Here is an 11828-nt window from a genome sequence, read left to right on the forward strand (position 1 = left end):
TTTTCATTCTCCCCCACCCTTTGATTTTGAATGACCCTGGGATTAAATGTTGAAGGGAGAGGAAGTTTATAATTTGCTGAATTTGTCAGCAGCACATTTAAACTGTGTTCAATTTCATCTGTAAAAGAAAGTGACTTAGCACAGAGACCCCTGGGTTTGGAGTGCTTTTAACACAGAGCAAAGTTGGACTTCTCTGGCAGTTCAATGATTAAGACTCCATGCTTCCAATAGGAGGTGTTGGTTAAAACTCTGGTCAGGGAACTGGCTTCTCACGTGCTGTGTGATGTAGCTGAAAAAAGAAAAAAAAAAGAATGTAAAATGGAGCAAAGTTGAAATTTGCACCTTATATTTCTAGAGCATAAGACTAAGCTCTGAAGTAGCACCAGCATGGCCACGTTCTTATCGAGGACTCCAGGCTTACAACCAGCTTCATTACATCTGCTGGTGTTCACTCAAAGTGTGAAGGTTAGTCACTCAGTCATGTCCAACTCTTTGGGACCCCATGGACTGTAGCCCACCAGGCTCCTCTGTCCATGGGAACTCTCCTGGCAAGAATACCGAATGGCTTGCCATTTCCTTCTCCAGGGGATCTTCCTGACCCAGGGATCGAACCCAGGTCTCCATTGCAGGCAGATTCTTTACTGTTTGAGCCACCAGGGAAGCCCACCTGTTCTATCAGCTTTGGCCTTAGTAATGCGTGTGCTTTATGCATCACTACTGAAGCAGTTATATCCACCTTCATTTGGTTCTGGAGCTAGGAGTCAACCATTCAGAAGAACGTGAAGCAATAGAACTTGTATCATCTTCCAGGTTCTGTGCCCCGAGCTTTGCCTGCATGCTGTCTGGTTTCAGAAAACTAGACCTGAGAGGCAAAGAGAGCATCTTGGGGGCATGTCCACCAGTTCAAACGGATTCCTTGGCCCACTTGAATCTCCACCTGATTCTATTGACAAGGGAGTGACAGTGTGGATAGAGCTGGGCAGGTGTTCCTTAGGAAACACCAGCTCCTTGTGCCTTGAAATTCAGGCCTCAGGACTGTGTCTCATCAGCCTAGCCTTGACCAACTGTCAGCACCACCAGGATGGTACAAGTGAGGCAGAGTTCTAGAACTTGGAAAGTCAGGAATGACTTAAGAGAGAAATGCTATGTTGCTGCAAGATAACCATAATACATATGATGCTAAGTACCTCCTAGATTTCAGAGCATCACTTTTGCCACCAGCAAGGTGAACAGCCCAGATTGACAGCACTGGAGCAGAAGCAGCTGGTGTAAAAACAGCAGCATTGCCTAGTCAGTGGGCATGTAGATGTGCAAAGAGACGTGGGTGTTTCGTAATAACAGAACCGAAATTTTGAAGTTTGCTAACGCACATGGAATTTTTAGTGAAATAGGTGATAGGACCTTGACTGACTCCCAAACCAAGAAGTTCTTGTCAATGTATTTGTCATACCAATAAAAACATCTCAAGTGATCTAAATGTGCTGGGTCACTGTCACACCTTCCCATGCCTTTTCTAGGCTGTACAAGCTGTGTGAGCCGCCTCCTCCTGTTGGAGAAGAATGAGGAGCATCTTCAAGGAACCAGACAAGCAGAAGCTTCTGAACACTGGATGAGACAAAGGACGTGCTGGCTAAACATCCTCCACTCAACATAAAGAAATGGACTTTTTTTCTCTGACTCTTTCATCATGCTGTAAATAACTAATGTTCAGTTTGTACTTAGATGTTTGTGCTGGAAAAGGATAGAAGTCCATTCAAACAACTCAGCTTCACAAACTGATCTCTCTCTGTGTTAACATGAATTATCCGTCCTGGAGATTATATGAAAAAAGATCCAAGATGAAACATTAACCATTGTGCCTCCTTTCCCATTTATTGAAATTACTATATTGCATTCGCTTTTCATCTTCTCCAAATGGAGCACGTAATGATGGATATTTCCACTTGAAGAAGTCTGTCATTGGAGAACCTGGTCACACTTTTCAGGTGATCACACAGAAATGTGGCAGACGGCAGAGACTGGGCGTCGTAGGTTTTTGGTCTCCTGCTTGCATCTGAGAAAGTCGTTTGTGGGTGAAAGGTGAGGAGCATCCTTTACTCTTTTTCAGTAAGAGAAAGAGTATTTCTCAGTAGAGGAGGAGAGAGCTGACTGAGGCCTCCAGCAGCATCTTCTTCCAGCTGCTTTCAGGGACGCTTTCTGCTTGGGAGAGTTCCAGTGAACCAGTGCTGTCCTTGGTCTCTGAAATGAACATGGCTTCCTTGGATAATGAGTCCTGAAGCTGGGACGTAGGTGCCCAGGGGTGGGGAGAAGCAGGGATTGGGAAGGATTGGGAGGATGACTAGGGTGAAGCAGGGGAAAATAAACCTATTAAAAAACTCAACCTTTAAATTTGAAAGATACCTGAAAATCTTGTTCAGGCTTTCATATGCGATGTCAGACTCTTAGAGAATACACCATACTGAGTGTGTTTCTATCAAGGTAGTATATGTATAACATGAGAAAATAAAGCTTTATTTGTTGAACTTTAAAAGGACTATTAGAGACCTTGATAATTTATGAAAGTACAAGGTATATTCTATCTTCATTCTAAAGTTTACATAATGTTTATCTGTCTATGTTGATAAAATATTAATAATGTTTCCTTAGCACAGTGAAAATTGTAATATTGATTTTAAATCTATAATTTTTCAAAACAGTGACATGCCCCTGCTGTGATTGTGATACTTATGTGGATTTAGATTAATTTCCAATATGAAATGCTGTCCATAAGTAAAGTATTTACAAACCATTATTAAATTTAATTTATGAAATTTGGTGATAGTTTTCAAACTCATTAAAAAGCTTTCATCACTAGCACTTGTGTATTCAATAACAGAAACACTGTGTTATGTATTTATGAGGTCTTCATGTCCTGGTCAAGGTAATAAATGTTATTTCGCATAGAAACATTGAAGACTTTCATGATAAGTACATATTTATAATGAAAAATAAACCAACATCAGAGTTTTCAGACAAAAAAGTTGAACACTTTGAATTTAATGAAGACATAACCTTAATATAAATATTTGCATTAAATGTGTTCTTAACTTTCAGGGCTTTAACATTTTTGATACTATTGCCGGTAATCCTGAAGGTCCATGAAGTTAGTAAATTGTGATGTTCCTGTTACTGACGATTTGATTACATTTAACATGGGACTAATGAGTGAGCAAAACTGATTAACTAGCAAGTACTTTTCATGTTGTCATTACTGTTCTCTGATCACCACCCTGGAAGCCGTATTCCTTGTTAAAGGTCTGAAGAGGCCACTTAAACATTTCAGTCATACTTTGTATTTCATGGGAGAAATTATCTGCTATTGTAGTGTTTATAAATTAGCATACTTTAAGATTGAATCTCTATATAATATAATGTACTTAATACTATTTTAAGGGTTAAACATGGTGTAAATGTACCATCTATCAATGCTTGGCACTTAAAAGCTCAAAAGTTAGTGATGACATGTTACCATCAATCACTGTGATTTTTTATTGTAATGAAACCTGTAGCTAAAACCTAAGTAATTTCTATGTGCCAAGCAATACCTCCAGGTGCTTTGCCATAGTTTCTTGTTATTGCTTCATTCATCCTCATATTGATGCTTTGAGGTGATATTCTTAGCATCACCCCTGTTTTACAGTTGAGGAACTGAAGCAAAGAATGGTCCAGTGACTTGCCCAAGATCACATGGCCAATAAGTGGTAGAACCAGGATTTGAGCCTAGGAAGTCTGCTTTCTTAATACATTGTGTTACTTTTCCTTATTAATAGAGGAAATGTTATAATACTGCCAGTTATTTGTTAGTAAAGTTGGAGTTCTGTGTGGCGTGGGCCATTATATTATACGTATTATGTTAAGAAAAAAGTGAATGGAAACATATAAAGTGCCTCTAAATATATGAAAATCACAGGATATGCTGGACATTTTGCCATTCTGTATACACATTATGAAGTAACCTAATGCTATTGCAATCTGAAACGACATAATCTATTCCTCATAATTGAAGATAACAGTTTTAGACATGTTTTTAAAGCCTTGAATAGTACAATATATAAAATTGGACTGATTCCAAAACAGTGGTGACAGCAAAAAATCATGTGAGTGAATGAATAAGGACAACTCTTCAACACCACTATGTACCTCTGTGTGACGGTGGGCATTCAACTGACCTGCATCTTTTATATGAGCTCGGGCATGTTCAGGGTGGGGTGACCCTAGATTGGCCTTGATGTGACCATAGACTGGCCTTGAGTTTTTAGAATGGGTTTACCTAAATGCTCACATACTGTTCTGAAACCAGTGTACCTTTAAACGTTACAAAAGCCTGCTAACAGTTCTTCCAGGTTCTCCCAACTTTGCAGTTTAAGTGTGGACCTCTGCCTCTCTCCACCTAAAACAGAAGGTCACGCCTAGAAATGTTGGTTCTTAATATGGGGCTGAATCATAAATACTTGTTAACTAGTAATTCATAGTCAAGAAATCTGAAACATTCCATTGTACCTTATGAAGTTTTCTTATTAAATATTAAAAATTAATATTAAAGGTATGAGTAATTTGAGGAGACTAGAATTTTATACCTATTTCCATTACATTTAATGAAAAAGAATGGAAGAAAGAAGGAGGAAATAAAGAGGGATGAAAGAAGGGAGGGAGGGAAGAAGAAAGAACCTTTGTACTGGTTTTACTTATACTGGATATGTAATGTTGAATTTAGAATCTAGGCTTTATTTTATGAACCAGTATCCCCATCTTCGGAGTCTCATACTATTTTTTATCTTTTCAAATTACATTCTTCTAGTGATTTAGAGTCCCTGTGCATTCAACGGCCACTCTTCTTACAGCAACAATGTTCAATTTAAAGTTAGATTAACTTCTGATATTATAACATATATGACATTGTAATGATATTGGTTCTGACTCTATTAATTTAAATTTTGTGATGAATTCAGAACAGCATGATACTGACCTTGGCATTAACTGTGAAAGCCAAGAAAATGAACAGATAAAAAAATCCTGAGTGGCATATTAAGTCATTTAGGAAAACAATTTTCTACTCCTTGGACACATTTTACTAGCAAAACTAATTTTATTGACTTGGAAGCATTCCTTTGAGTTACTGTATGTATTTGAAAATAATAAATGTGTAATTAGAACACTACTCTTTCATTAGTTCAAATAGTTCCTATGTAGCATGGTTAGTGTAGAATAGAAGGCATATTTTTATTCACCTACATATTCAGTAAAACATAAAGTTGAAATTTTAAATGACTAATTTTAATTTAAGTCATTTTCATTTACCTTTTACTTTAAAGGTCATTTTTAGATTTTCTTCACTAGCTGACTTTACAAATAGTGAAACTAACCTTTAGCATGTGATTACATTGCTTCTGAATTTTAAAATTTATGTTTAATTTTTAAAGGCTTTTAAAGTGAATTATCATACAAAATGATAGCTCAGTTATGATCCCAACATTAGTAGTAGTTACTTGATTAACAGGTGTATATATTAATCGATTTGCTGAATGAGTTGTCAGTTGTCCTATGTAAGTATGAAGGCAACAATTTTGGAAACGGTTTAGGACCATCTGGACCTTAAGAAAAATATTCTGTATTTTATAAAGTTTTTCACATTTAGAGATGAGCTTCAGAAAAGTTTCATCCTTTGTGAAGCAGACGAGTTGGGATGAGCTTCCAGCAGGTGTCTGGACCAAGAATGGGCTCAGGCTGATTCCTTTTACATACAGGGGCCACAAACTTTGAAGGTGCTGTGATTGCATAGTAGTTATTGTGGTTAGTCTTTTGTTTTCAAAAAATTTTGCTACTTAAAAGTTTTGCTTTTAACAGTAATCTCAGCGTTCATTTTGCCAAGTTGTGCTTGACCTCCTTCACTCAGGATAGTTTGCTTCTCTCACTGAGAAGACATTTCTGAAGTCTACTAGCTATACTAAGAGATAAATATATATTTTATATACATATATTAATATTTATAATGTTTTGTTTTTATGATAATACATTATAAAAATGACTTAGATTCTTCTGTCTTATTTTGTATGAAGGTATGAAATATGAAGTGGTTCAGTATATTGAATGTGTGTCTAAATATGCCGTAAGTGTCCCTGGTAGGCCATCTTTCGATGACTGGCGCTAGTCGGCTACTTAGTCTGGAGTCTATTGATCTGGCTTTGCCATCAGAGGTAGTTGATTACGAACAAAATTATTGAATTCTTAAATGATAGTTCTAGTAGAAATAGAAAGCTTTGGACAGTTCATTTTGGGTCAAATAACAGAATAAATATTATCCACTCATGTGTTCATCCAACAAACATGTTTGAGAATTCACTTTGTGAAAGGCACAGTTGGTGGGCTGCCTTTATGCATTGCATGTATTTGGTTCAAAAATCTTCTCAGTGTCTCCTCCGCGTTAATCTCCTTTGTGTCTTTTTCCTGTAATGACATTATATGTAATGCAAACTTATTCTAATACCATGTAGGTATCTATGTTGTGTAATTTCAAGAATACTAAGTTGATAAAATGCTCTAGAAAGCATACATTTAAACTTAAGTATCTAATCCCTCAAGCAAATTTACTAGAGTTTCAGATGAATATATATTTTTGTAACTGCCAAGTAAATGAGTAGAACATAGCTTTTTTGTTTAAAAATATTTTTATAAGTATGCATTTACACAGTATTCATTATTTTAAACATTAAAATATCAAGTGGGTTCTATTTGAATAGAAGTGATTCTTTTGAATATATCCATATTTAACATTGTATAACACCCAAACTGTAATGACAAATGTCATATGAATATGTTATTATAGTAGTGTGTTTTTTCCTTTGTAAAATATGTGTAACATAGTTTGAATCTCTCAGTATTTTGTGCATGGTTAAAATAATCAAGTGTATTATGTATTTTATATCATTTATTTTTGTCTGCATAAAAGACTAGGATAGTAACATTGTATCATGTGTCGAAAATAATAAAGTGAAATGTAGTATGACCATTTCAGTTTCTATTTAATCAATTCCTGTTATGTTTTCACCTGTTTAAGAGACAAAAATGTGCATGAAACAGAGCTTTTCATCCTTTAAGAATTCACAAGTTCAATAGAAGAAACTTTGATAAACATGTGAAACAAATCTACAAATATGAACTAAGGTGAGTTGTAGAGACAGTAACTGCTAGGGAAAGAAGCTAAATAGGGGCAGGAAAGCTTCACAGAAAGAGACTGTGTGCTCCTTGAATTAATGAGCCAGTCTATCAAGGTTTATTCAGTACCTATTATGGATAAGCCCCTATCATGGTTGCTGAGGGTGTTATAAATGCATATGATTCCCAAACTCTACAGTTAAATAACTTGGTAATATAAATGACTATCATAGTGCACAAACTAAATGGTAATTACCAACAAAAGGCAATACACACCAATACAAAACGAGAGGTAGGACGATGAGAAATATGTGCCATAGAAATACAAGGAATTCAGATTCAACCCAACGTCTCTTTATTGGGCATCTAGAAATTTCTTAACAGGTTCTGAGCTAAGCTGGATAATTGGTCCTTAAAAACATATATGGCTGTTGCTCATGTGGAGTTTACAGTTCTAGAAGGGGAAGGCTAATGAGAAAACACAGAAATGATCAAAGTTGGCTAGGTCAGTGTTCAGAATGTGTAAGATTAAGCAACAGAAGAAGTGGACGTGGCCTTGTAAGAAGAACAGCTTGTACTGAGATGCAAATGCGCCAGATATTTTGGTGAGATGGTGAGTAAATTAGTTTGGATAGAGGATCAGGATTTGTGAATATGATAACTAATAATGCTGAACATTTTACCTGAGCTTTTGGCTGTTAATATAATGATTTGGGGGCTTCCCTGGTAGCTCAGATGGTAAAGAATCTGCCTGCAATGCGGGAGACCTGGGTTCGATCCCTGGGTTGGGAAGATCCCCTGGAGAAGGAAAAGGCTCCCCACTCCAGTATTTTGGCCTGGAGAATTCTGCAAGGAGTCAGACATGACAGAGCAACTTTCACAAATAATGTTTTGTATGAATTGTCTGTTTAGATGCTTGCACATTTTTATTGAGCTTGTTGCTTTTTATTATTAGATTATAAATTTCTTTATATACCAAAGGAAAAAAAGATTTATGGATGTGATTAGAGAGAGAGATGGATTGAAAAGAAGGTTGAATCTGGATGGTATAGGTGTCTCAGTGCCAGGCTAAGAAGTCTGGACATTTTACAGGGAAGAAAATTGAGACATCTAGTTAATAACAATAATAAAAAATTACAAAATTCCAGTGAGGAGTTTGAAAAATTTGTATGATGTTGACTATATAGACCACCTCAGAAGAGTGGAAGGAAATAATCATTGGAAGAAACAAAAATCAATAACTACATTTTACTTTTTGGAGGTTGCTGGTATATTGAGATTGCAAATTTAATACAGTAATAAGAAAAATTGGAATGAACAAATAGAGGTTATTTGTTTTAGAGCAGCAGTCCAGACACTGGTGTTCCAGAGTCGCTATTAGGTCGCTATTAGACACACATACAAAACGTATTTTGTGGTAAAAATTGGTTTTAAGCAACACAGACTCAAACAGATTTTCTTTATCATAGGACTAATCTGACCTTTTAATATACTTATAAAAATCACAACTTTGGAAGAAAGAGGTGATGTGTTTCACAACTTCTAGAAGAGAGGACATGTTTCATAGAAGATTTGCTAATATTTTCTTGGAATGCAAATATTCAGTGGAGCACAGAGTGGGAAAACTGTTCTAAAAACGTCATGATAACATAAAGGGGAAAGAAGGTAAACAAGAGATGGGGCAGCCATTTATTACCTGGCTTGGTGGTGGTGGCGGGAGGAAAGCTTTAAGGCTTAAAGGAAGAACTACTGACAAATTTTTTTTTATATCTATTTTTGTTTTATTTTTTACTGAAATATAGTTAACGTGCAATGTTGTGTCAATTTCTGGTGTATAGCAAAGGACATTGACATAAATGAACAATAACAGTGGATTAGAATTAAAATCAGGATGTGATATTGTCTCCATTCGTCCATGTTCAGAACGTTAGGGGCTTGGAAGAACATGTTCCATTCAAATGCAGACGTATCCTTTCTGATCATTTCAGCTTGTAATGTGATGAGATGTTAGAATAGAGGATATTTTAGTGACTCAAATATTGATCCCACCAGTTTGCCATGTTTTCTGGACTAAATTTGTAATTCTGCATGGCCATGTCCAGGGTGCTTAAGTTAGATGATGTAAAGGTTAAAGACTAATTTTCTTTTCACAAAAAGTATTTTAAAATTTAGGTGCATGCATCAAGGTAAATTGGAAGTGGTCAAACAGGAGATGGCAAGAGTGAACATCGACATTTTAGGAATCAGTGAACTAAAATGGACTGGAATGGGTGAATTTAACTCAGATGACCATTGTATCTAGTACTGTGGGCAAGAATCCCTTAGAAGAAATGGAGTAGCCCCCACAGTCAACAAAAGAGTCTGAAATGCAATACTTGGATGCAATCTCAAAAATGACAGAATGATTTCAGTTCAATTCCAAGGCAAACCATTCACTATCAGAGTAATGCAAGTAAGTCTATGCCCCATATACTAATGCTGAAGAAGATGAAGTTGAATGGTCTATGAAGACCTACAAGAACTAAATCTTCTAGAACTAAAACCCAAAAAAGATATCCTTTTCATCATAGGGGACTGGAATGCAAAAGTAGAAAGTCAAGAGATACTTGGAATAACAGGCAAATTTGGCCTTGGAGTAAAAACAAAGCAGTTCAAAGGCTAACACAGTTTTGCCAAGAGAATGCACTGGTCATAGCAAACACCCTCTTCCAGCAGCACTAGAGAAGACTCTACACATGGACATCACCAGATGGTCAATACTGAAATCAGATTGATTATATTCTTTGCAGCCAAAGATGGAGAAGCTCTATACAGTCAGCAAAAATAAGACCAGGAGCTGACTATGGCTCAGCTCATGAACTCCTTATTGCCAAATTCAGACTTAAATTGAAGAAAGTAGGGAAAACCACGAGACCATTCAGGTATGACCTAAATCAAATCCCTTACGATTATACAATGGAAGTGACAAACAGATTCAAGGGATTAGATCTGATAGACAGAGTGCCCGAAGAACTATGGACAGAGGATCATGACATAGTACAGGAGGCAGTGATCAAGACCATCCCCAAGGAAAAGAAATACAAAAAGGCAAAATGGTTGTCTGAGGAGGCCTTACAAATAGCTGAGAAAAGAGAAAGGAGAAAAGGAAAGACACAAGCATCTGAATGCAGATTCCAAAGAATAGCAAGGAGAGACAAGAAAGCCTTCCTCAGCGATCAATGCAAAGAAATAGAGGAAACAATAGAATGGGAAAGACTAGACATCCCTTCAAGAAAATTAGAGACACCAAGGGAAGACTTCATGCAAAGATGAGCACAATAAAGGACAAAAATGGTATGGACCTAACAGAAGCAGAAGGTATTAAGAATACACAGAAGACTATACCAAAAGGAGCTTCATGACCCAGATAACCACAATGGTGTGATCACTCGCCTAGAGCCAGACATCCTGGAATGTGAAGTCAAGTGTGTCTTAGGAAGCATCACTACGAACAAAGCTAATGCAGGTGATGGAATTCCAGTTGCTGCTGCTGCTAAGTCACTTCAGTCGTGTCCAACTCTGTGCGACCCTATAGACAGAAGCCCACCAGGCTCGCCTGTCCCTGGGATTCTCCAGGCAAGAACACTGGAGTGGGTTGCCATTTCCTTCTCCAATGCATAAAAGTGAAAAGTGAAAGTGAAACTGCTCAGTCATTTCCGACTCTTAGCGATTCCATGGACTGCAGCCCACCAGGCTCCTCCATCCATGGGATTTTCCAGGCAAGAGTACTGGAGTGGGGTGCCAGTGCCTTCTCTAGGAATTCCAGTTGAGGTATTTCAAATCCTAAAAGATGATGTGAAAGTGCTGCACACAATATGCCAGCAAATTTGGAAAACTCAGCAGTGGCCACAGGACTGGAAAAGGTCAGTTTTCATTCAATCTTGACTAAGCAACTGAACTGACTGATTTTAAAATGTTAAGTGTGGGGTTTTCTAGACTGACATTGGTCTGCTATTTGAACATGATCTGAAGTGTTGCTGTTCAGTTGCTAAGTCATGTCTGATTCTTTGTGACCCCATGAACTGCAGCATGCTAGGCTTCCTTGTCCTTCACTATCTCCCAGAGTTTGCTCAAATTCATGCTCACTGAGTTGATGATGCCATCAAGCCATCTCATCCTCTGTCGTCCCCTTCTCCTCCTGCCCTTAATTTTTCCCAGCATCAGGGTCTTTTCCAAAGAGTCAGCTCTTCAGATCAGGTTGCCAAAGTAACAGAGCTTCAGCATCAACATCAGTCCTTCCAATGAATATTCAATGTTGATTTCCTTTGCAGTAATACAGATATCTCACAGATTTTTTGAAGCCGTGTCTTGAAAATATGAACCCTCAGGTCATCTCCGATATTACTTGGGATGAGGAATTTTTCACTGTTAGTTCAAGTGCACACTCAAGAAAAATTTCAGTATAAGACTGTCTAGAAATTCAGCAAGTCACAGAGTTCCTTGACTCTCTGCCCTTGATTCACTATCTTGCTTTTACGTAGGAGAGACCTGTGAACTCCTTGTCAGAAAAATGATGAGATATATTATTCCAGGGCTGTGTGCTGAGAGAAAAAGGCAGTGATCACCACATGATATAGTAGAGTGTGCTGTTTAGGGCA

The 11828-nt window shown here is 37.3% G+C and overlaps 1 protein-coding gene across 2 annotated transcripts in view; it reads left to right on the forward strand.

The window, feature by feature from the left end:
- PREX2 (phosphatidylinositol-3,4,5-trisphosphate dependent Rac exchange factor 2) overlaps nt 1–7045 on the forward strand; it is a 302189-nt gene extending 295144 nt beyond the window's left edge. For both annotated transcript variants that reach the window (XM_019973769.2, XM_070802636.1), the window contains one exon: nt 1518–7045. In XM_019973769.2, the coding sequence (XP_019829328.2) occupies nt 1518–1563 (46 nt within the window). In that variant the 3' untranslated portion in view covers nt 1564–7045. The remainder of the gene's footprint in view (nt 1–1517) is intronic.
- The last annotated feature ends 4783 nt before the right edge of the window (nt 7046–11828 follow it).

The sequence above is a fragment of the Bos indicus genome, chromosome 14, assembly GCF_029378745.1.
Source record: "Bos indicus isolate NIAB-ARS_2022 breed Sahiwal x Tharparkar chromosome 14, NIAB-ARS_B.indTharparkar_mat_pri_1.0, whole genome shotgun sequence".
NCBI lineage: Eukaryota > Metazoa > Chordata > Mammalia > Artiodactyla > Bovidae > Bos > Bos indicus.